The 26,134-nt window shown below is 39.3% G+C and overlaps 1 protein-coding gene across 2 annotated transcripts in view; it reads right to left on the reverse strand.

Annotated features, from left to right (window-relative positions):
* Positions 1–294: 294 nt before the first annotated feature.
* The window catches only part of orc1 (origin recognition complex, subunit 1), a 55,217-nt gene continuing 29,377 nt past the window's right edge, over positions 295–26,134 (reverse strand). The window contains exons 10-20 of one of the 2 annotated variants that reach the window (XM_039734751.1): positions 25,459–25,566; positions 23,798–24,026; positions 23,315–23,421; positions 19,009–19,110; positions 15,547–15,718; positions 8,937–9,044; positions 8,136–8,285; positions 7,911–8,030; positions 5,142–5,311; positions 3,379–3,466; positions 295–765 (exon numbers count right to left, since the gene is read on the reverse strand). In XM_039734751.1, the coding sequence (XP_039590685.1) occupies positions 571–765; positions 3,379–3,466; positions 5,142–5,311; positions 7,911–8,030; positions 8,136–8,285; positions 8,937–9,044; positions 15,547–15,718; positions 19,009–19,110; positions 23,315–23,421; positions 23,798–24,026; positions 25,459–25,566 (1,549 nt within the window). In that variant the 3' untranslated portion in view covers positions 295–570. The remainder of the gene's footprint in view (positions 766–3,378; positions 3,467–5,141; positions 5,312–7,910; positions 8,031–8,135; positions 8,286–8,936; positions 9,045–15,546; positions 15,719–19,008; positions 19,111–23,314; positions 23,422–23,797; positions 24,027–25,458; positions 25,567–26,134) is intronic. The other variant, XM_039734752.1, reaches the window with a different exon arrangement.

Below are 26,134 nucleotides of genomic sequence, written 5' to 3' on the forward strand. Positions count from 1 at the left end.
ACAATACATCTATTTGCAGATTTTTTTTTAACTTTTTAAAATTTTGTCTGAAATAGTCCTCAATGTGAAGACCCTTTCTGTGCCAGACTCCAAACTTACTGTCATGACTACTAAAAAAAAACCCTTTATTTCTCTCTTCTATTAACACCTACCTTCAAAAGTACATTACATTTTAATATACCTGAGTTAACCAATACTTGTTTTTGATAAATTGTACAAGACTGAGAGGGCTAAAAGTTAAATGCACTAAACAGTCGATATGCCCCCACCATTATTCTTGCGAAACAAGTAATATACAGAGTCTACATAAAACATTTATTTAATACTTACACCTTTACAACACATAAATTTCTGCCTATCAAAAAAGCAGAACTATTAACAATTAAAAGTTTGAAACAAAGTCAAGTTTCCTATTTAAAAGATGGAAATATATAAAAAATATAAATATATTAAGAAAAAAATAATTCTTGGTGTGCTAACAGAAAAGAAAGTCAAAACTGTCCTGTGCTTTGTTTGTATTTTACAAATCCGAGCAATCCTTTCTAAACTTACTACTGTATGTTTGGGGCGCTACTCCTCCTTAAGAGCATAAAGTACATCATCCTGGCTGACGTTGAGCCGCACCCGCAAGTGCAGATCATTTTTGCTGTTCTCAATTAGGAGGAGTCGACAGGCACCCAGACGCTGGCAGACAGCGAGTCCCTCAGACATGCACAGGGGCTTCACGCCCTCCACACGGCACAGGGCCAAGTGCTGTTGGAATACCTGTGGCAGACAGAAAAGTGATCAGGAGCCTTGGATATACAGAGACAGATTACACAGAGCTCTGAATTTATTCAATGACTTACTACCTTATATTGATTCATTTCTTATTTTTTTTATTTTTTTTTATTAATTTTATTACAATCCATACAAAGCAATCAAGATTTTACAAAAAGAAAAATTGAGTTAAGAACAGATCGATCCCCACCCCTGAGAGAAATTTAAGGCTTGTAAACATACCTAATTAAAAAAAAAAATTCTCTGTGCTTTATGAACTTATTTTAAAATATTACTGATTAGATCCTGCCATGTTTTGAAAAAGGTCTGTACAGATCCTCTAACTGAGTATTTGATTTTTTCCAATTTCAAATAATATAACACATCGGTTTCCCACTGACTTAAAAGAGGAGAGTTTGGATTCTTCCAGTTTATCAGAATGAGTCTGCGTGCCAAGAGTGTAGTGAATGCAATCACAATTTGTTTGTCTTTCTCCACTTTAAACCCCTCTGGAAGAACCCATATTGATATTGATTCATTTCTGAATCCTGTTCTAGAAAATAATCAGTAGTGCTTCTGAATAACAGGCTGACAGCACAGATGCTGTGTGGAATATTCTCTGTGAAATCATCATTTCAAACACTTGAATGGCTGCTGTTACTATCTTTAAAGTACCCAGCCTTCAAGTGTTGATTTTCCAGAATTACATCAGTCAAACTTAACTCGGAACAGTCCGAAAACAAACATCATACATGATGATTAAGAATGGTAAAACGTGAAGACGACCAGCTGCTTTACAGGCACCCAACACATTATAGGGTTTCAGAATCTACCTAAACACTGCAACGGGCTTCTAAAAAAATGGGCCACCTGTTAAAGAGTCATTAAGGAGCTTTCCAGTTCCCAGAAGATAAATGTCTAGGCCAGGGCCCATCAAAGGAAAAGAATGATTCCCAATTATGAGACCAATCAAATTGAATAAATTGTACTTGCTAAATTCTGTTGACGTTAAAGTCGGGGATGTAATGCTGGAAGACAGATTAGCATGATGTGGATGGAAAGCACAGTGTAGTGAATGCAAAAAACAGCTGCTTGTCAAGACTGACTAGCGTTCATTTCATGCGTCCTCTGAGCAGGTCCTCAGAAATTAACGCGATGCGTGCGCGAGTTGCAGTACCAGCAAAAGTCGGGGGGCGCAGTGTGCTAAAAGTCGGAACGTGAAGTCAGAGTCTCTGTTTACTATCTACATGTGACAGCAAGCCTCTATAAAGATCCTTCGGGGATTGATGTGCACACTTTGCTGTTTGATGAATGGCTCAAATACAGCGCTATACATTATGTTGCCGATGTGAAGTTGCCAAAAAAAAAAAATAGACGGCACAAAAGATGGTATGTGAGACTTTTAAAATGTATCGTGTCATTTATATATGTCTTTTTTACTTTTTAATTTTTGCAACTTAACAACAGCAACATAATGTATAGCGTTATATTTGAGCCACTGAGAAAAAAAAGGACACGGTGAAAACGTGTACTTTGTGATTAAAGTGGAAATTTCGGCTTTAATCTCGAAATTTCCACTTTAACCTCGTAGTTTACTTTATTATTAAAGCAGACGGTCGCAAACGTCATCCCAGTTTTTAATCGCTACGAGCTTCTTGGACCTGACAGCAGGTAAAGTAAAACAATAAAAAATAGATGGCACAAAAGATGGTATGCGAGACTTTTAAAATGTATCGTGTCATTACGATCGGGAATATGCGACGCTTGAATATAAAAGCACCACGAATGCATCTGTATGTCGGCATTTTGCTTCAGCAGCGGAAAGCAGCAATAGATCGCCAAACAGAACAAATTAAATGTCTGATATTCCAACTCTCTGCACATTTAGAATCTTTAGATTTATACTTGATATCACTTTCATGATGAAATGCATTAAAATGTGTATGTTACATTTTACATATAATTTCGTTTAAATAATGAATACTGTTAATAAATGCGCACATGGGGGAATAATTACACACATGGGGGTGTCACGGTGGCGGAGCGATAGCACTGCTGTCTCGCAGGGAGTTATGTTGCTGGTATTCCACACTGTGCTCCGGTATCCTTCCAAAGATATGCAGATTTGGGGATTTGAGCTGAGGCCTCGTCAAGGGACTGTTTCTCACTCGTGCCCAATGCTACCTGGAATGGACACATACATCCCTGGATTTATGGATTTAATCAATAAACATCCTTTTCAGAGATATTGCGGTAAGGTGTTATCGGAATTTAATAGGTGTTCTAGGCAATTCACAACACAGAGAAGCCGAACATGTTCTCACCACGATAATATCTCGCACTGCCACCTGGTGGATTCCTCCAGATTTACGTAAAGAACGTGCGCAAGTATAAACACTACAACGCTTGCGTAGCAGGAGCGTCCGCTGCAGCATGCGTCGCGTGAAGTATAAATGAGCCCTTAGACATCAGGCATTACAAGCTAGGGATGCATACGCATCTCTACCTTACTAAAGCAGCAACAGTTTTTCAGACTCTAAATCCTCATCAAATGGTACGTGACAACAGAGTGTTCACCAGTTAAGTAGCCTTTAAAGAAATGTACTGCAGATGACTTGCCTGCTGGAAAGAGGCTTCTTCTAGGCCTAGTCGACGGAATTCAGCAATTGTTGCTTTTAAGAAAAGCTGCTCATGAAGTGAAGCACACCTGCAAAAGAAGGAAAATTATGTGGTTTAGACCTAGTGACTATATTGTTGCCGGTTTATTCCCCTCATAAAACTCCTGTGTGGCCCTTAAAAGGTTCAAGTATCACTTTGTAGAAATATAGAAATACATTGCGTACTATGTAAAGATAAATCATTTTGCAAAAAGGTATCAGCCAATGAAATAAAAAGTAACAAACGACACAAACTGGAAGCCTATTTGCCCAGTGTAAAAATGAAAAATACACTGCTCAAAACACTTAAGGGAAAACTTAAATTACACATCAGATCACAAAGAACAAAATATTCAAGAGGAAAATCTTTATTGAGCAATCAATCCTGTGTAATTCATTGAGAATAAAAATTATGTTTCAATGGTCAATGGAAACAAAAAAAATCACCAACCCTTTGATTCAAAATCACACAGAAAATCAAAGTCAAAAACTGAAATCACAGGCGGATTCAACTCATGTGAATTTCATCATGGCAACTCCTAATGCGACTCCTATAGCTCTAAAGAACCACAACCAGAGCGCATCTGACCTCCCACCCTTGGGGCCTTCCAAGTCCTGTCCTCCAAAGATTCCCCTCCTCTAACACCACCTAGCTTCAAATATAGAACTGTATAGAATTGAGTGTGCTATCAGTTAAAATAGTTGATATGCCCCACCACCATTCTTGCGATATGAGTAAATCACACATTAGATCACAATGAACAAAATATCCAAGAGGGAAACCTTTACTGAGCAATCCTGTGTAAGGACCCCCGCCCTTGGGGCCTACCAAGCCCTGTCCCTCCCAGTGCTACAGGTGTTTAAACAGCCACCTGACAGAAATCAAGACATCTCAGCAGGAGGAGGGACAGAGCTGCAGGGTTTCTCCTACTTAACATTAGAATCCCTGAAGCCTACGAAAAAAAAAAACTCGTAATCCCGGGCCACCTTAAATTCCTTTGCACCTCTCCATTAGTGTCTTTTGTTTTGTAAATATGTCGATCAGCACAAGCAGCAGCCTGCTATCCCATCCCCCACAACGCTGCAACTCAACTCAGGCAAAACATTCTCTCAGCTCAAGTCTGTATCTGGGGATGAGGTGTCTGGAGCTTCATAGGGTAGATAATATATTGTCATTTAGAATACATGCATTTCATGTGTGTTCCGTGTCTACAACAATTTATGTAAATATAGGACGACAAGAAATGCGAGGCAGGAAATGTTAAGCACATATTTAAAATAGAAACTTTAACATGAACAAAGTTTCTAACGACAAAATTTTGACATGAAGTGTATAATGCGTGAAGACTGGGGTCCAAATATCAAATAAACACTTTCACAAAAGGTACACGTATAACATAAGTGCGGTTCTATTCAAGACATATAACCAAAGAAAAAAAATTGGGTTAGGGTACGATGCCGACACGACCGCCTGGGTGGTGTAGCAGAAAGAACTACTGACTCCTAATCAAGAGGTCCTGGGTTCGATTCTGGCCACTTCCCAGAATTACCATTTTGAGTAGTGGGGGGAGGGGAAAACCACACACACATTTTAAAGGATACACAATTCATTTAAAAAAACAAGCAAGCAAATAAATAAATAAATAAAAGGCAGAACATTTAGAAATCAACAAAGTGATTCATGAGGGCGAAGATGACGTCTGAGCGGTCCTCTTTCAGCATTACCTGATGGCTGTGATATAAGGGGAAGAGAACATCTCATCCAGGGCTTCCATCACATGGCTCATCCCTACTAGTGAGGTGCCAGCCTTGTAGCTACTAGAGAGCTCACAAATATCTGTGGACCTCCTGCAGATATCCAGACATCTCCGGGCATCCCCTGATAGAGCTGCCACCTGAAGAAGAGAGTGAAGACTGAGAGTGGCTTCTAAGTGAAGAAAGCGTCCTTACAGTGATGTTAGCAAGAGCTTTATCCTCCTGGTAGGACCATCCATGCCGACAGGGTCAAGGGGGAAGGAGCCAGAATAAAAGTAAACCAGTACAGAAAAGAAACAGTTATAATAATAAAAGAAAATTAAAAAAAAAAAAAAAAAAAAGAAGAATTTGTACTAGCTCAGTCATCACCCAGTATAAAAGGGCTGTGCCTGTGAGTTAAAGGGGTGGGTTGGGGGGTGTGTGGGGGCCCATGCTCGAGAAAGGAGTTACAATCTACCTTGGCTACCGGTGGTGAAAGTGGCACCAGCTTAAGTGTAGCTACAGCAAAGGCCACTCCATGGAGTACCATATCTAAGACTGCTATGGCTGTTAACACCAAAAAAGCGGACAGGATTTGCCATGAAACAAACAAAAAGGGACATATTCCATAATTAAATAATTTGGAACAGACACAAATGACACACAGACTTTACACTTTATCGCACCAATAAGACTGGAACTAATAAAACAGGAAGTTGCTGCTAATGTAACAAAAACAGACTTGTGTGGCAAACATGCAGATAACATATTTAACAAAACACCCCTTAGAACAGTGGACAACAACAACTACAACTGATATTACCAATGAACAAACCAAGATACCATCCATCAGGTATTACTGCATATTCTACTACACAAACTGACAAAGAACATTCATACAATACACAGGAACAGACCCCACTCCACCCCCTCTTGTGCCAAAACCATTAAACACAAAGAAACTGATACATACATAAACATACATACACATACATATATACACAATATATTACATATTTTTAACAATAATTATATATGTTATATTTACTATGAACATGTTCTTATTAAGTTTGCATATGCTGGGTTTATGTCCAAATGTCTGTTAATTGCGTTTTCGTTTGATAGCCAAGATTCAGTCAGCTTTCTGGCACCTTTAGTACTGGCCTTAAATGTTACTTGTACATTGTCCCAGTTGAATGTATGTCCGATTGATTTTGTATGCGTATAGATCAGTGATCGAGAGTCCTTCCTTCTGACGGCGGTGTGATGTTCCTGTATACGTGCTGCGATTCTTTTTTATATTTTCCCATGTATACCGCTGGGTAAGCACTGCATGGAAGGCTATGAACTGCTTTTTGTGTTTCTGCTGTCGATTTTGTGCTTTTAGCATTGAAAAGGACAGTGAGCAGATTGTTCGAAGGCTTGTGTGCTATTCTGATACTTGATTTGGACAGGATGTGTGCTGCACCTTCTGATGTAGTGGATAGGATGCTGATTCCTATTCATAGTCCCAACCCCTTCAATCGCATCTACACCTGTTAAAAAGGGTTCTCAGCGCTAAATATGCAGGTGATATGCAGCTATCTGGGACTTTTTATGAACAATGTGACCAAGTGGTCTGAGTGTACACATTATGCTTGTATCTGGTCTAGCTGCTCTGGAGTGCGTAAGATTACAAGGGATGGTGTGTTTGCTGGTGCCGGGTTACTGGGAGCCAGTGGATACCCTCTTTGTGAATACCTGCTAATTTGAATGTTGAATCCCCAAACTGTGGCTGAGGTGAGGGTTAATGCTAAACACCAAAGCACACACACTGATGCATAGCATGCTCTGGGCATTTGGAAGATTTGATTTGGATGCTTACACAACTTCTCAGGAATCGGACACGGATGCTGGAGAGGAGCCAACAAAGAAGTACTTTAAACTCATTTGTTAAATGGTAGATAGCAAAGGACTTTGGGAAACACTATATATATAAAAAAAAACCACGTGCTTGTTCTTTACCTACATTGTTCATTATCTTATTCGTTATTCATCAAGAACGATATTTTCCAGGAAACGCATTTCAGACTAATTTGTGAAATCAGCTTTCTTTATATATAAAATGCTAGAAATGGTGAGCTAAGACCAAACGCATGTGTGTCGACTCCTGTGTGAAAGTTTGAACCCCAGAAAAGCTTAAATTATATTTATGTTTGATGTTTTTATACCAGTAATCCCAATGCTGCATATATTCATTTATTTAATGAATTGTAATGTTTACAATTTTGACACATAATATCCTTGGTTAAAGGGTGGGGGGAAAAACAAAACTCTGCCTTAACTGAAAAATATCAGATATAATCTCAAAACTGAAAAATCAACAAGAATATGAAAACCTATGCACATTATGGAGGCAGCAGCTGGGTAGAAAAATGTAAGTTTCTGAAGCATCCACCATAATCAGTTTGTGCTCTGCAAAAAGGGAGAATATTAAATGCCAATCTGCACATACAATTCTCTACTTTTTGGAATGAACCAGTAAAAGCCACACTACACGATTAGATTAAATTTAATTTATGTAAACCGATTTTTTTTTGTTCTCTCATCTGCGGAGTGATGCAAGTGTACATGCTTGTGGTAACAACTGCATCATTTACGTGGTTGAGACCTAAGCACAAAGAAAGGGTTGTTATAAAAGCCCAAAGAATATTTTAATATTCTTTATTTTTAAAATTACATCATATGCCATTCAAAAAAATCAAGCAAAACAAAGTTTACCTTTCGGGAGACAAGCTGCAAGGCATCATCTTCAAAGGCTTTTATCTGGTTCAGGCGCGACATAATGATCTGCTGCAGCTGCTTATAGGTATACGGCTGGAAGGACATCCTAGTTAGACCCTGTGGGTGAAGATCAGGAGCAGTTATGGAACACAATATACTCCTGTGCACTTTGTTCTTTACGAGAGTAAGCGGACCTCACAAAAAAAACACGTTCAGCCTTACCAATCTGCTTGCCACTCGGTTAATCATTATCCTCTCCGGCAAGTCCATGGTGTTTGCAATTGCCAGAACTACCAACTTTGCAGTCTTCCTGGTGGGCCAGTCAAACAAGTTATACATCACATTTTGCTTGCGGGTCCACAATAAGTCAAGCTGTACAAAACAAGAGTTAAAAAGAATCAAGACAGCAGAATACAATTTCCAACCTCAAGAATACCATCTTGTAAAACTCTCTTCTCCAATACTTGTTTTTAACGGTTTACTACTTGTAGCATTTCACAATTTATTCTGCCATATCACAGCTTTCATATTTATGCAAAACATGATGGTCTTGTCATCTAATTGTACTGAATACACAGGTTGTGCCATTAATCTGTGGTGAAGTGTTAGTGCCTGAAAGACCTGGAAGAAAAAAAACCTCAAACTGAAGCATATACTGGTATACTGGAAAGGAAAGTGGAATAAACCCATTTAATGATGCTAATACACTTACATGTAGAATAACTTTTTTAACACTTAAAAGCTCATTTAAAACATCATATAGTGTATTGATGTCTCTTGATTTTGCATTGAAATACTTTGAAATGTCAATCTAAATTATATAAACCCCAAAACAACAAAAGAGGTACATTTTGAGAACATCTATAAAGAGGGAAATTAAATGTCTTGTATCAAACTACTGACTATAAGGAAAAAAAAATCAATATACAAAAGTAAAATCAATTTAAATTGACCAGTACAGAAAACAACAACAACTACTACAAAGCCAGAATATTCCCCAACAGCCAGTACTTAGCCTCATACCTCGTCCACAAGTAGCACAGTGGTCTCTCTCTTGGGTGCAGAGGTGTTGAATCGTTTTTCCAGCAAGGTGGCAGCATGATCAGCAGTAGCTTTTTGTCCAGTCAACATCTAGAAATGAACATTGACCTTTAATTTACATTAATATTTATGTTATATATAAATATATGGGGGTAAAGCCCCAGACAAGCAGTGCAAGCCAACCTGCACTTTGTTAGAAAAAATTAATTCTGCATCTTTGCTTAAATCTTGGGACATTTACTTGGTACATGACATGAGAGGAATATGTTTAGTACACGGGTTTCCAACACGTTGCTCGCGAGCTACCAGTGGCTTGTAACCCCTTTCCAAATAGCTCTCCAAAGGGTTAATGAATCCTACACAAATTTGAAAACTTGATTAGTGTAATTAGGGATTGGGCAATCTTTCCAAAAAATCGTATCACAATCCTTTTAGCACAAATCACGATCCACAATCTGAATTGCACTCTTTTTTCAATGTGGCATACACTTAAGAGAATATCCGGACTCAAACTCATCAAGACCTCAGTAACACTATTTTAAATATCTTACAAAGTTGAATTCAATTGTTCTCTCATTCGCTAGCTAAGTGGAGTTAAAGAACACGCCCCGAAGTTGGCGAGTGAGTGAGGAAGGCCCCTCCCACTTCCTTTTGGGTCGTTGTGTGGATCTCAGATTTGCGCAAATAAATCTTTACAGCAAGCAAACTATGATACATAGTGAAATAAGAGAAGCTGCAAAATCAACTGGAATGTTCAAGCAAATTATAGAAAAAAAAACAAAAAAAAAAAACGATTTAAATCTGTTAAATAGTTCTCTCGTTTAAAGTGGACAGACGTACAGACAGACATCAGATTTTATATAATTATATATTAGTAAACCTTCAACATAATATGCAGTTAAAGTCTCAACAGCATTCTCAGCATTTCTGGAGCTTAGTAGAGCCAGATAACTAGAAGAATCTTCACCAAGCTGCAGCTTTGAAAATGTCTGCTTTGTTTGGGTCTCCATACCTCCGAGTCTGGCGTGAATGTCATGAAGTGAAAGTTCAGAACAAGACTGATAGACGAACATTTAAATGACTCCATGAGAGAGAACCTCAGTGGCTCTACTCCACCATACACCTCAGTGATAGTCATCTGACTAACTAAACATCACACATGCGACTGGGCATGTGACAAAATGACAAATGAAGACGTCATATCTGTGTATTTGGAATTGCATTGTTTTGACAGCATTCATGTTTTAATTCAATAGTGTGAGATACACTAGAAAATGAATACAGACATACAAAATGCACTTGCAGGTGAACTCAATATTTTTTGTGATGTTTTAATGCAAAATGTGAGTTGTGGACACCAACATCTTGTAAACGTTCAGGCAAAACAAGCGTGTTCAGTTTGTTTGGGTTGAAATAAGCTATGAGAAGAAACGTCAGAAAACATCAGGAGCTCTCGGCCATTTTCATTTTGTAAAAGGAGCTCTCAGGGGGGAAAAAAGGTTGGAGACCCCTGGTTTAGTATTTCTAGTTTTAATGTCTTTCACAGCATGCATCGACAGAACACAACAACTGTATCTAATATTCTGACACTATTGGCTTCTGAAAGAGTACTGAACTGATTCAAACTTTCTCTGCATTGTCATTTGGTTGCCGTTGTAGTTAGCTGGGCTTTACTTCAAATGTCTGCACATTGGCTTGTATTTCTAGAATAATGCTTTGACTTTTTTTCTTAGGTTAACTAGGTTTTTTTTTAAAATGTACATATAAAAAAATCTCTATGTCATATAAAAAAAAAAAATCTAATGATGAGACGTGATCTTTTGAAGAGAGACATTTTCACATCCCGCAAGACAGGCACATCACATCATATTTACAACCTCTGAAAGCAAATCTTGTGATACACATGCAGAGCAGGTTATTGATAATGGTAGTAGGAAAATTCCAAAGTCTCAAAAAAATAAATGAGTGAAAAGATTACATTAGCGCAAAGAAACGGAAAAATATTACTCGGTGAAATACCCGCAAAGCGAAAGGAGATCGCATAATGTTTCAGGACAAAAAGTCAGGTTCTGTACAGGCGTTTAAATGTTCAAAGCACCGTACGAAATGCCGTTCACGCGGAACGAAAGCAGCAGCAAGCCAGTAGCTTATTGAGCAAAGTGGAGGAAAACACCGTTTAAGAGGGGTTTCAGGGGAGCGACTGCGTCACCTTGGTGTGCATTCAACCACACTCTTCACAATGGCGCACGTTCAGAGATTGGTATGTGAGCAAAGTTCAGATCACTTGGCATGGCAACGGTAGCGCTGGCTTTTAGGAGGGGTAGGCGAGCAGAGTGCAGATCATGTGGCAAAACAGCCGCAGCAAGCCAACAGCTGATCGAGCAAAAAGGAGTTAAAAAAAAAAAAAAAAAACATTGTATTGCCGTTTAAGCGGATGCGTCTCCTTGGGAAGTGTTCAGCCCCCCTCTTCACAAAGGTGCAAAGGGGGGTTGGCGAGAGAAGCAAGCAAAAAAAAAACACACACACACACACACACACACACACACACACACCACAGCTGAATTAAAGATAAAAGAGTGCACTGTGCTCAAACAACAGGAGGCATCGCAATTGGTCTTATTGCAGCAGATTTTAGATACAGTCAACCCAGCAATCAGAAAGATTGCATTACCTGGCAATTTTTTTTCTTTTTAATGCCAGACATATTTAGTACTTTACATCTCCATTTTTAGTTTGCTTATTTTAATTTCAGAGCTTCTTTCTAAAAAGGACCTGGTAAAACAGCCAATGTTTCCATCAGTAAACATCGCAGTGAGTGATAAAGTATTACTAAGTGCGTCAGCTAAGTCAATATATTGCAAAATGTAACACAGCTTTATAGTTTTTACTAATTCTACAGTATATACTGTATTCCTGGGAAAACTGCTTCAGCTGATAGTGCTCCGGATAAAGACATTTGCACACAATTATTTCCCCCCCACCCCCAATTTTGAATTACATTATATGCCAATTTAAATTAAAAGAAATTCACTAATTTAGTTTAATTATGAGATTAGATAAATTTCATTAATCTGAAGGGGAAATATTCCATGCATACAGCAGCAGAAACATACAAAAAAACAAAAATACAGCCTCACAGGGTAAATAATACAGCCAAATCAGTCAATCAATCAATAAATAAATGTATATTATACAGAAATTTCAAAGTGAACTTAAAGTATGTTAGAAAGAAGTACTGAATTGCCTCACAGCAGAGGAATTTCCCCAGAGGCGTTTCTTAGCATATCGTGGTGTAATGAGCCTGTGGATGAAAGTGCTCCAAGAAAGCATCTACTGATGGGGATGGAAAAGATTCTTCATGATGGCATTCAATGTTGCCAACATCCTCTATTCCACAACCACTTCCAGTGTGTCCAGGGTTTACCCTGTAATGGAGCAGGCTTTCCTGAGGAGTTTGTTCAACTATCAAGCGACTTTTAAGCTTAAGTTGCTTCCCTAGCAGACTGCAGTGTAAAACATTTCTAGAAGCTTGCTGCTCACATCAGAAGACCCGAGTTTTGTAGCCAAGTCCACTCTGCTCTGGCATTTCTTGTGCAGCGCCATTGTGTTGTCAGACCAGTCCAGTTTGTTGTTTATGCAAAACCCCAGGTACTTGTAGCTCTACATCAGTTCCATGTCCTCCTTTTGAATAAGCTTGCTGATGTTGACTTGCAGTCGATTCTCCTTGCACCTCAAGACAAAGTCGTCCACAACCTTCTTGTACTCTTGACTTATGCTAAATACAAATATTCAAGTACACATTCATCTGAAAAGGAGATATGTAAATCTTCTGGCATTCAATCTCAACTTTCACTCCATGAAAGACTAATATAACAAGTAACGTGCAGATGAAGTATACAGGGAAAATATAGATTTTGTCTATGTGGAGCTAAAGATGTACAGAAAAGATTAATTAAAGAAAAAAGAAAATGCTTATTGCAAATCTCCCAAGAAACCCCACCTGTACAGGAGGCAATGAAATCATGACAGAGGATAAAGGCTTTAGGGATCATGAAAATATGAATAATCCAATGGATATGATACCTTGTAAACCTTGATAAAGAGTTAAATTTCAACTTCTTCAAGATCAATAAAAGCTTTGTGATAGAGACCGCCAACTGTACAAGATAACAATGGGCTGATAACTGATGACAAATTTACTTTTTATCATTATGTCAAGAATTCCCAAGACAAAATGTTATACTTGTCACAGTTTAACTGGGGTCAACATTCAGAACATCTGACTTCCAGCAAGAGGGCTTACTACAATTACTCCATACTCCCCATAGGCCCGATTAAGAGGATTTTATAAATTGAACTTAACTGAATTTAAATGGCTGTTTCGTATCTTCTATTTACTTAGACAATATATGTTGGGACTGCCAAGGAAACCATTATGTATTATCATCATCATTCTTGGGCCATAAACATTTTTTATATACAGTATTTTTTTTTTAATTCCTCAATTTCAAGGTTTACTATTATGTTGTGAATACGTTCTTTGAGAATAGGAAATGAATACATTTATGAAACTGAACCTGCTACCCTGGAAAACAAAGTGACCAAATCATATTGTTTCTCTCTTCATAATATTCAGAGGACTAAACCCTTTCTCACTAATTATGCCATGGAAGCCCTTGTTCAGGCACTGGTTCTCTCGTCTGAACTACTGAAACCTCTCTCCTGGCAAAGTTAAATTGAACTGCTATCCAATTTCCGCAGCTCCTTCACAATCTAGCTGCCCATCGGATGTTCTCCATTTCTCATTTCATTCCTACTACTCCTATACTTTGGTCACTTCACTGCCTTCCTGCTGCTGCAAAGATCTAATTCAAAACTCTCGTCTTGATCTATGGTTCTGCTTCTTAATATCTCCAGCTCTCCATATGCCTGATGTGCCAAGTCTAGACAATGCTTTTCCATACTTGCCCCAAAGCTGTTGAATGAACTCCTTTTGTCTATTCAAACTGCACCCAATTTATGAATGTATACAAGTCTTTTGGAAACTATAACTTTTCACTAAATATTTTGGAATTGCTTATTGTCTCTTCTACAGGATGGCTACTATTATACTAACAAATAATTTAGGATACTGATTTTTACCTTTGTCTAGCTTCAGGTTGCTTTTCTGTTCTGTTACTTTTGATGCCTGCACCTTCAAATTCATGTATGCATTACAACTTGCTTTGTAAGTTGTCTAGAATAAATAACAATTTGATGCAAATAAAATATTTCATGCATCACAAGGAATAAAACCTCCTCTTCTACTTCTTTCGGCTGCTCCAGTTAGGGGTTGCCACAGTGGATCATCTTTCTGTATTGTTGTCTGCATACTGATCTGGCAACATTTTACACCGGATGGCCTTCCTGATGTAAAACCCTCTCCATTTATCCGGGTTTGGGACTAGCATGAAGAAACACACTGATTTGTGCATCCCCTATGGCTGGGTTCTCTCAAGGAATAAAACTAAAGTATTAAATTAGTATGAAGAATAAATTTTTCTTAAACAGAACAAGAAAGAGTAAGAGAGGTGAAAGAGAGAGTGCAGGCAGGGTAGAATGGATGGAGAAGATTGTCAGGAGTAATTTGTGACAGACGGGTATCAGCAAGAGTGAAAGGGAAGGTCTACAGGGCGGTAGTGAGACCAGCTTTGTTATATGGGCTGGAGACGGTGGCACAGGAGACCGAGCTGGAGGTGGCAGAGTTAAAGATGAAAAGATCTGCATTGAGTGTGACAAGGAGGGACAGGATTAGAAAGGAGTACATCAGAGGGTCAACTCAAGTTGGATGTTTTGGAGACAAAGTCAGAGAGGCAAGATTGCGTTGGTTTGGACATGTGCAGAGGAGAGATGCTGGGTATATTGGGAGAAGGATGCGAAGGATAGAGCTGCCAGAGAAGAGGACAAGAGGAAGGCCTAAGCGAAGGTTTATGGATGTGGTGAGAAAGGACATGCAGGTGATGGGTGTGACAGAGCAAGATGACGAGGACAGAAAGAGATGGAAGAAGATGATCTGCTGTGGCGACTCCTAACAGGAGCAGCCGAAAGAAGAAGAACAAGAAAGAGTAACATGGCAGCAAACTTGTTAGTGCTGTTGCCTCACAGCATAAGAAAAGCTCATTCAAGTCCTACCCCAGTAACTATGCTGAGACTACACATTCTACCCATTTTGCCCCAGGTGCTCTCGTCCCCAACTGTCCACTCTAAAGTTCACCTCCAAAGTCTGAGTGTATAAGGATTGATTCTCTCCTTGTGTCAGATACTGCTTGACTACACTCCACGCTCCTGTGAGGCTAAAAACCTATAATTCTTCCCCAAAGGAGTGATGGAGAAATAAAACCAGAAAAGACGCTTTAGTGTAAGCATATTTACAAGATCTACCTCAGCTCCAAAGAGTGGCGGCATACACTATAACTTTCATCCATTTAGTGGTACTTTCCTGGTCTGATGAAATACGACACAGTTAATTCTGTCTTGTACTTCTAATACAAACTTTCTAAATGAAATGAAAACTACTTGAGGAACTCACTTAAGTGTCTAGACACTCTCGTACCTGCAATATCTGGACGTACGCCTGATGTGGATCAGTCATTTTCATGCCATTTATTTCAATAAAGTTGAATGGAGGGATTTCATCCTGGTCAGCTGCGTGCTGCAGACAGCGGATCACTTCATGTACGGTTGCTGTCTTGCCAGTACCCGGAACACCAGAAATGTACATACACCTAAAAGGGGAAAGGAAAAATTCAACAATGAGAAAACCGAACGACAAAAGGGTGAGCACTTCATTGTGCTTTAAGTGCTTCTGGATGTCATCATCAGAAACACAGCTACAGAAAGTTCTCAACTTGCACAGGGGGGGATGGATTAACCTGTATGTATCCAATTTTCTGCTGAAGTTGATTCTCTTATATAAAGTTAGCCAAATATTTTGCAAATATATTTTTTGTATACAATTTATTGCTTTTTAAACAGAGAAAAAATGGGAACATCAAAATGAGAATAAAATCCCCATCCCACCAGGTGATTCTTCCAAACCCTATTAGGAAATGGCTGAAACAAACAAAAAACAAATGCTAGCAGCACATCCTACACATCTTAATCAGAACATCATAAGTGATTTTCAGTAAGTGCAACTCCTTTTTCTAAGGGTGACATTGTGGATAAACAAGAGAAATTAACAGAAACAGCTAAACATTCTAAAAGAAGTTCCTACTACAAGAATGTATTCGTCATTGGTTTTGTTTATGACAGCGAAATGCCAGGAGGATTTTAGCAGCCAAAGAACTCACTGAAGTCAAATTCTTATTAGACGATGAAAAGGAGTATAAGGAAAAAGAGAAGAAAACACAAGAAATAAAAAAGCTGTAGACAACAAAAAGTTAAAATATCCAAAATAGGCGAACAAGAGATCTATAAAGAAGTGACAGACAGCAGGTCCAAAACATGAAAAAAGGAGCTATTCACTTTAAGAGCTTAAATTACAAACTGGGCCTGGGGCTAAAACCTTGAAACTTTGTTTTAAAAAGAACTGTATAAATCCTATGAACAATTTTAAATTGAATAAACTGGAGATTCACATTTATGGAGCACTTTTTCTACTTCTTTAAAGATTGAATCCCACTTAACTAAAAAATATTCAGCATATCTAAAGAACAGTAGCTTAGGAAATACTCAAACTATACAACTCTTACAGGAGGGGACCAGAATGTTTAGATGCTTTATACATTAAAAAGATTAAACACATTCATAAGGAGAAATTGTGAAAAGACAACAGAAGGAACAAGATGGGAAATTTCTGAAGAAATAGAGTGAAAAGCAGGGAGCGTCCGCCATTGGAAAAACAGTTAAATGTGTGATTGGCAAATTTGGCAGTGTAATAGCTGGCCGTGGACCTTGCCCCACCTGGAGGCCTGGAGAAGCAGGGGACCGGAAGAGGGTCAATTCCTACCCCGGGACGCAAGAGGGCAGCTCTCCGAGATTGCAAGGAAACCACGGAGCTGGGAAGCTCAAACTTGTGGGAGGTGCTGCCGGATCAGGAAGCAGGTACACCCAGAGTGCTTCCGGGTGCCCATGCAGCACATCTGCCACACCAGGAGGTGCTGCAGGAAGGTCATCAGGGAGCACATTAGGGTGCAGTATAAAAGGGGCCACCTCACTCCATTCAGGGAGCCGGAGTCGCGAGGCAGAGGACGGAGCTTGCGAGGAGGGGGAGTAGTGGCAGCTGAAGAACATAGAAGACAAAGGAATGTAAAAAAGACTGAGTTTATTGTGGTGGTTGGTGCACTGTGTGTGTGCAGAAGAAAAATAATAGAGCGTGCATTTGAACATTGTGTGCCCTTGGTGTCTGTCTGTAGCCGGGCTTCTTTCACAGCAACTACGGTAAAACAAGAGTAGTAGAAATGACGTATTTTCACGCATGTGTTGTCCAAATCAAGTAGTGACAGGATACTCAAAACAAGTCACAAAGAAAAGAGTCCTAGGTGATGTATGGTACATGGGGCAGAACTTCTTGCCAATTACAAGTTAAAACAGAAATACCATTGAGCACTACAATTATATAGGTATGTCTAGTTACACCAAGCCTTTACATTGATGCCTCCGCCATTCTCATATGTCATGATTGTACGGCCTTACTGTAAACCAGCACTGCATGCAAAGAAAGCAAACACAGCATCCTGTGTGGCACCATTCACTGCTTCATCCACTAGAATTAATAACTCTGAAAAACTACAATGCAGCTAAGCAGTTGTTGGTTACTGACCCACAGTGCTTAAATGAAGTGTAAAAAACATCTGCAGCTTGTAATCTCATTTTTAGGCTAGCTATATAACTCAAGCAGAATATAACTAGAAAAGTAAACTGTATTTAAAATCTATTTAGAAAAAATATGTACAGAAGCCGAGAGAGGACGTGCAATATTGTTATTTTTTAAATTGTCTCCTCTAGATAACAGACTAATTTTATTGAGATGTCGAGAAAATGAAAATTTGTCTCCTCGAGATAACAGAATCATTTTATTGAGATGTCGAGAACACGAAACTTAACCTTTGCTCCTGGCATCAGGCTTGCGTAGATTGCAGCGCCTATATAGCTGAAGCCTTGCTAACCGTCTTCTTAAATGATGGACACAAATGTTATTTTCTAAACTAAGGCATTAACACATTTCAGCCTGCGTCAGCCCTTGATTGAACAAAAATGTGACGCGCTGATCAATACGGTTCTGCTCTTCTGCCTTTTCAAACAGGACGTGGCTTCAATAAGCTAAACATTAAACGTTAGATACAATTATTTCATAATTTTGACAAAACAAGATATTTTGTTTTATCAAGATCTTAACAAAATGATTCAGTTATCTCGAGAAAACAAAAGTTCGCTTTCTAGAGATTGATAAAATTAGTTATCTCGAGGAAACAATTTAAAAAACAAAATAACGATATTGCAAGTCCTTTCTCAGCTTCTGTAAATATAAGCAAAAATTCCTATTTTTTTCAAACTTATGGGGTTCCTTAACAAATATGAATAACCACTTTGCACATTAGTAACAAACTAAAATATAATACAGAATGACCGAACATGTCTAATGCTAAAAAATATTCACTAACTGCTGTCAGCAACGGCTGTGCTGCAAGTGCAGAGTAGCATACACTGTATCTTGCAATGTCACTAGGTGCACAGTAGCAAAGAAATTTTCATGTCAAGCTCAGTATTAGTCAATTTTGCTATACATGAAGAGTTGTTTAGAATAACTACCATGCTTCAGTACAAAACACTGTTATTCTGTCTCATCATCAGTTACTGTTGAAATCCAAAGTATGTATAACTTTTACTGCATACATTTACTGCACTTCACTACACACAGTGCATTATTTCCTCTATTAACAGAATGGGACCCGAGATATGATAAATTTGTTAGACAAATGAAGAAATCTCTAATTCAAATTAAAAACAATAATAATAAGTAAGTGAAATGAGTAAACACAGAGGTCTCACAGGACTCAACATTATAGCATACCCTCCTGTCCCATCAATAATCTTGCTTTCCACAAAGCTATAGATGTCCTGGAATTCTTGCTCTCGACAGGGCAGTGACTCAGGAACAGATGACACGTGGAGCCTGGAGGCAAAGAGAGAGGCGAGGTTAGTGCATCTAACTCAAGGTGATACGACAGTATGGCCTGTCCTCCTCACCTCAACAATTCCCCAGTTCTCAAACACATTATTCAGAATTTCCATTAAAATGTTAATGACGAAAGTTGAGGTGAGGAAGGGAGAAAATTTCATACGAGTAGCATCCTTTGTTAAAAGTACTGAAAAATATTCATATATGAAAAACTACTAAATTAAAAATTGACTCATGTAAACGAAAATTGCCTGTAAACAGCTATTGTTTAAAAAAAAAAAAAAAAAAATAGCCTAGCGCTTCCCAAAATGGGACAACACACCAAAGTGCATCCTGAAGCTTAATTGTCGATCAACTGAGGCTTACAGTGCTACAGTGGAGTGCCACAAAAGCAAATCCGAGGTGATCACAGTCGAGCTATAAGCGACTGTCCTCGATGGGTGATGCAAGGAACATTATAAATGCAGGGAACAGGACTACTCGGCCACTAACCTGGCCACAACCTGTCTGACTGCTGTGTCTGTATAGGAGAGAAGCAGATCACGTGACAATAACCGTGCCGTTCCTGTTTCAAGCTGAATAAAGTTGGTTTTGCTAAATTACTGAGACGAAGCCTCGTGTTTTGGGTACATCAAAATAATGAGAAGAGTGTAGCTGGTATCACAGCAGCCCAGTTACCACTAGGACCATTTTGATAAGTAAAAAACTTGTTTATGGCAAATTAATTTCCTCAATGCTGTTTCAGGAAGTTAGAAATGAACAATAAGCTTATTGACTGTATGCTGAAGAACACATTTGACTGTTTATTGTAGGATTCTTTAACCAACAAAGATATACTTGCATCCAATCCACCAGTACTGTTAGCCAACAGGGTGCTGGCAGAAATTGGGCTACTGTTAGCTGAAGGAGGAGTAGAGGAACTTTGAATGTTGGCAGTATGACTGGTAAGGGGAGAGATTTAGCAGATAATGGAGAGAAGGAAGTTTGATATATTGTGCATTCAAGAGACTAAATGGAAGGGGAGTAAGGCCAGGTGGATCGGAGATGGATTCAAATTATTCTATCATGGTGTGGATGGGAGGAGAAATGAGGTAGGGGTTATTTTGAAGGAAGAGTATGTCAAGAGTGTTTTGGAGGTTAAGAGAGTGTCAGACAGGGTAATGATTATGAAGCTAGAGATTGGAGGTGTGATAATGAATGTTGTTAGTGCATATGTCGCACAAGTTGGGTGTGCGATGGATGAGAAAGAAGATTTTTGGAGCTAGTTGGATGAAGTGATGGACAGTGTACCCAAGGGACAAAAAGTGGTGATTGGAGCGGATTTCAATGAGCATGTTGGTGAAGGGAACAGAGATGACGAGGAGGTGATGGGTAGGTATGGTGTCAAGGAGTGAAATGAAGAAGGTCAGAGGATAGTGGATTTTGCCAAAAGGATGGGCATGGCTGTAGTGAATATGCACTTTAAGAAGAGGGAGGAAAATAGGGTTACGTACAAGAGTGGAGAAAGATGCACACAGGTGCATTACATCATATACAGAGTCAATCTGAAGGAGATTGAAGACTTTAAAGTAGTGGCAGGGGAAAGTGTAGTTAGACAGCATAGGATGGTGGTCTGTAGGATGACGTTGGAGATCAAGAAGATGAAGAGAGTGAGGGCAGAGCCAAGGATCAAATGGTGGAAGTTGAAAAAGGAAGACTGCAAGGTTGAGTTTAGGGAGGAGATGAGACAGGCACTGGGTGGCAATAAAGAGTTACCAGACAGCTGGGTAACTACAGCAGAAGTAGTAAGGGTGACAGCAAGAAGAGTGCTTGGCGTGACATCTGGACAGAGGAAGGAGGAAAACGAAACCTGGTGGTGGAATAGGGAAGTACAGGAGAGTATACAGAGGAAGAGGATGGCAAAGAAGAAGCGGAATAGTCAGAGATGCAAAAAGTAGACAAGATGGTGGCGAAGGCTATAGAAATGGCATATGATGAGTTGTATGAGAGGTTGGACACTAAGGAGGGAGAAAAGGACCGGTGGGTGAGACACAGGGACTGAGTTGGGAAAAATATGCAGCAGGTTATGGTGATAAAGGATAAGGATGGAAGCGTACTTGCAAGCGAGGAGAGTGTGTTGAGCGATGGAAAGAGTACTTTGAGAGGCTGATGAATGAAGAGAACGCGAGAGAAGTGGTTAGATGATGTGGAGATAGTGAATCAGGAAGTGCAACGGATTAGCAAGGAGGAAGTAAAGGCAGCGATGAAGAGGAAAAAGAATGGAAAGGCCGTTGGTCCAGATGACATACCCGTGGAAGCATGGAGGTGTTTAGGAGAGATGGCAGTGGAGTTTTTAACCAGATTGTTTAAAGGGATCTTGTAAAGTGAAAGGATGCCTGAGGAGTGTAGAAGTGCACTGGTGCCGACATTTAAGGATAAGTCCCCGTGGACTACGATGTTTGCTGATGACAATGTGATCTTTAGCGAGAGTAGGGAGCAGGTGGAGAAGTGGAACTATGCTCTGGAGAAGAATGAAGGTCGGTAGAAACAAGACAGAATACATGTGTGTAAAAGAGAGGGAGGTCAGTGGAATGGTGAGGATGCAAGGAGTAGAGTTGGCGAAGGCAGACGAGTTTAAATACTTGGGATCAACAGTACAGAGTAACAGGGATTTTGGAAGAGATCGAAGAAGAGAGTACAGACAGGGTGGAATTGGTGATTTGTGACAGATGGGTATCAGCAGGAGTGAAAGGGAAGGTATACAGGACAGTAGTGAGACCAGCTATGTTATATGGGTTGGAGACGGTAGCACTGACCAGAAAGCAGGAGACAGAGCTGGAGGTGGCAGAGTTATGCTAAGATTTGCACTGGTTGTGGCAAGGATGGACAGGGTTAGAAATGAGGACGTTAGAGGGTCAGCTCAGGTTGGATGGTTGGGTGACAAAGTCAGACAGGCGAGATTGTGTTGGTTTGGATGTGTGCAGAGGAGAGACACTGAGTATACTGAGAGAAGGGTACTAAGGATTGAGCTGCCAGGAAAGAGAAAAAGAAGAAGGCCTAAGAGGAGGTTTATGGATGTAGTGACAGAAGACATGCAGGTGATGGGTGTGACAGAAAAAGATGACGAGGACAGAAAGATACGGGACAAGATGATCTGCTGTGGCAACCCCTATGGGAGCGGCCAAAAGAATAAGAAAGAAGATAACTGCATCCCATAACTCCCAACACATAGCCTTTTTTGTTAAGGATGGATGTCTCCTCTTTAAAACAAAAACTTCTTGATAGATCATTCTGTACTGTATGTGTTTTCTACTAAATACACCTTCTAGTTCATCATTGTACCAGTGAGTGGCAATATGTTGCACAATGGTTGGCCATGCAAGTTTAAGACCTTCCTTGTACTCCATATGCATGACAATAACACTACCACTACTACCACCACCACCACTATATTACCCTATTGTGGTCACAGTTCAGAAAAAACAAGTTTTACAAATGCTTAAAAAATGGCAAGTGATCCCAAGGACAATGAATGCAATTTAAGTAAACTTACCAGAACCCCAAATATAAATTGTTGTCAGTAACATACAGCCACACAAGATTCAAAATTTTGTAGTCAAAACATGCAAAACATTTCATGTGTCTAATGACAGACAGATGCTGTGCAGGTTCGAAAACGGTTCTGCTAATATCAAAGACCCACAATCGGTTTCTACATATGAGGGACGTTAAAAAGTTTCCTCACTTTTTTTTTTGTTTTTAAAACTCAATTTAAGAATTTCAAAAACAAAATTACATCTTTCTACATAGTCACCTTCCTTTTTGATGCAATTTTCCCAGCGTTGTACCACACAGTTACTCCAGTGCTCCAAATGACAGGTATTTGAACTAGCAAATGTGCCAGAGTGTGTTTTATGTTAACTTCTTTATAAAGGGAGTGTCAAAGAATTTATTAACCAAAGCAGTACTGTAATATCTTTGTATCAAAGATATAGAAAATGAAGATAATTAAGATCAAAATGGAGCAATACAAACAAAAACTACCAACTGAGACAACAAACATTGAGGTAATATTAACAGCAGCTTTATTCCTTGTTAAAATTATTTGAATTGTATTCTTACTGTTAACTGCACACTACACTACGGAAACTAGACAAAGTTGCATTCCTCGTATTTTAAAACCCTTCAGAACTGCCCCCCTGAGCAGACACTCTCTCACCTGGCTCTGGCTTCTTCCAACACATTGCTGGGTTTTCTGGCAGGCTGCGACCTTGTGGGAATATTAGGTGTGGCATGGCGTGGTGTTCGAGGAGTTTTGGATGCTGACTGGGAAACAAAAGGGTTTGTTGTTAATTAAGGAAAGTTTACTTGGAAAAATGAAGTAAAAAACTGGGAAAGAATCACAAACTAACAGACGTTTTAGAAGTCAAAGCACAAAAAGAAAACAAATACACAATCCCACTGTTCCCGGTCACCAAAAGAAGATGGCTGGCCATAATGACTAAAAGGGAGGATTTTTAAAAACATGAAAGGTTCCAAAATCTCCCAGTTCTTATCCTGCATGTCACTTGATCCTTCTGTGTATAACATGACCTCAGGAACATCCTCAACAGAATAAGCATTAGCTAAAGCACACAAAAAGCTACCGTAATTGAGTCACTACTTAATAAAGGAGCGTCATCAAAAGAGCTCAAACACCCACTGTTTTGCTTGGCGTCTTGATGGATTTCTTAGCCGAGGTTTGCACTGAAAGCTTACGAGCAGAGCTGGGGGTTCTGGGCACTGCACTGTGGCTACTCCTGCTGCGGATCTCAGTATCTAACTCTTCTTCCTCATCAGTGCTAGGTACGTCTTTCTCAGGAATATACGGATTATCTTCACCGTCACTGTTCTCCATCTCTTGCTGAAGCTTCATGTTGTTTAAGAAGTTCCTAAAAGGCAAATCAGATTATTACTACTACATGCTCTTAAAAACCTATTTCAGTAACTAATGAATAGGAAGACAGTGAAGACCACTTGACAGGTCCCCTAAGGTCGACTGCAGGGCCGACACAAAAAAAAGCTTGAGAAACTGAAGTCACAAAGGCAAGGTCTAGAGCCATGAACAAATTTGAAACTGGGAAATTACACTAAACTTGAAGACCTGTTGTAATGTGACTTGATGGAAAATAGCGAAGTTTACTTTAGGTGATTCGGAAAGATGCTTCAAAGTAGCGTTAAACTCAAGCAACAACACAATTGATTTTAGTAATCAGACTTCAAATCATTGTAGCATTTACATCAAGATCTTTCACTTCATCAACTTATACCTATAGATGTCCAGTGCCCGGCTTCCCCTACATTTCTGCATCTCATATGTTGATGAGATGTATCAAATAAGTCGCCCCTTGTGACTTCTGATTTAATCCTCTTGAATAAAACAATTTTCTAATTTGGCATCTAAAATATTTCACTGTGCAAGTTCAAATATCAGTGTGGGAAGACGGGTACTGCCAGGGTTTATTTACTCCATTTTAGTAGAAACAAAATCTTAAACAGCATCAGAATGGATCTTAGCAGTCCAGGAGGAACCTTAAGTGACTTCTGCAAAAATACTAGATGGCAGCTGCCATCTACTAAGAGCTAATAAAGGGTAAAAGAAGTAGTAAAGATCAAGGATGTCTGACCCTCAGCCCATAGCAGACTCAGAAAATTTCAGTAACACCTCCAGTCTGTCAGGTAACACCACACAGCTCATCAATCCCAGGAGCATTAAAAAATTTGCAGGTAGCCTGTGCACTGCTGTAGTAATCGGGGGTCCCAAAAGAGGAACGCAGGGATCAAGTGGCAAGAGACTAAAGGGATTCCACGGCTTGGCCTCAGTGTAATGCTGGAAGGGGGTGTTGAAGTGGTCTTTAGAGCTGAAGTTCAAAGAATCTGGAGTCAGGGCAAAGATTTAAGGAAAAAAAGAGACAAGTTGGCAAGAGTGAGATAATCAAGAAATGAAAGGAAGTGTGGCACCTCTGAAATGGGGAAGCTGCAAGAGCAACACAGATAGGGAAACTACCTGGCAGGGAGGCTCAGATAATGGCTGAAGTTTTTGTTTATTACTATTTTATTGGTACTTTGATTATGCCTCTGTTGCATCGACATTTTTCTGAACAATTAAATTTTTGACTTTTATTCTGAATGTGTTGAAACGCCATCACAGCACGCTCCTTAAAAAGACTTTAAACTTTAAATTATTCTTCATAATGTTTTCTAAGAGAATTTTCTGTGCAGAACATAGGTAACAAAGCAAAAAAGAAATACCACACCCTTCGATACAAAAGCTACTATGAGATCTTATTGCTTAAGATATAAAAGCTACTACAACACACTTACAGCTGCTGCTGGGTACGAGCAGAGGATACCAATGCACACTTTCGTCTGGAACGGGGAGTCTGAGACGTGCTCTTTATCTCAGCATTGCTCTCACCATAGTCTTCACTACTATTAGAGAAAAAGTATAAAAATATGATACCATTGTGTTTCAAACATTACTTAGAAATGAGTCCTGATCAGCAACATCCCCGATTTTTAACTCCAGTCCAAACAGGAGAAGAGGATTCCAAATTCTTAAAGCCAATTACTTTGCACGCCATCCATAGTGGAAAGGAGTCTGTCAGTATGGTGTTGGGATTTGGTAAACAATTAAACCTACCTAGAAAAATATGAACATATAAAACCAAAAGATATACTACAGTGTCTATGTAATTAATGATAATATTCCAAAAATCGTACTCCTTGCCTCCCAAAAAGAAAAATAAGTGCTTAAGACTGCAGTATACAAGTATTTTAATGCCAGACTGGAAAGGTATACACTGTCCAGCTGTTGAAGATAAACTGTGGGTTTTCTTTACCTGGGGTTCAAATACTGCGTTGTTAGAGGAAGAAGCAGATCTTACACTTTTTAAATATTACAAGGAATGTTTACAAGGACACTTTAATCCTTTTCTATGATAAAACCGTCCGTTATGTCACTTGGCTAATGCAACAATACACCATGTCTATTAAGCAC

Source organism: Polypterus senegalus, chromosome 14 (genome assembly GCF_016835505.1).
Source record: "Polypterus senegalus isolate Bchr_013 chromosome 14, ASM1683550v1, whole genome shotgun sequence".
Lineage (NCBI taxonomy): Eukaryota > Metazoa > Chordata > Cladistia > Polypteriformes > Polypteridae > Polypterus > Polypterus senegalus.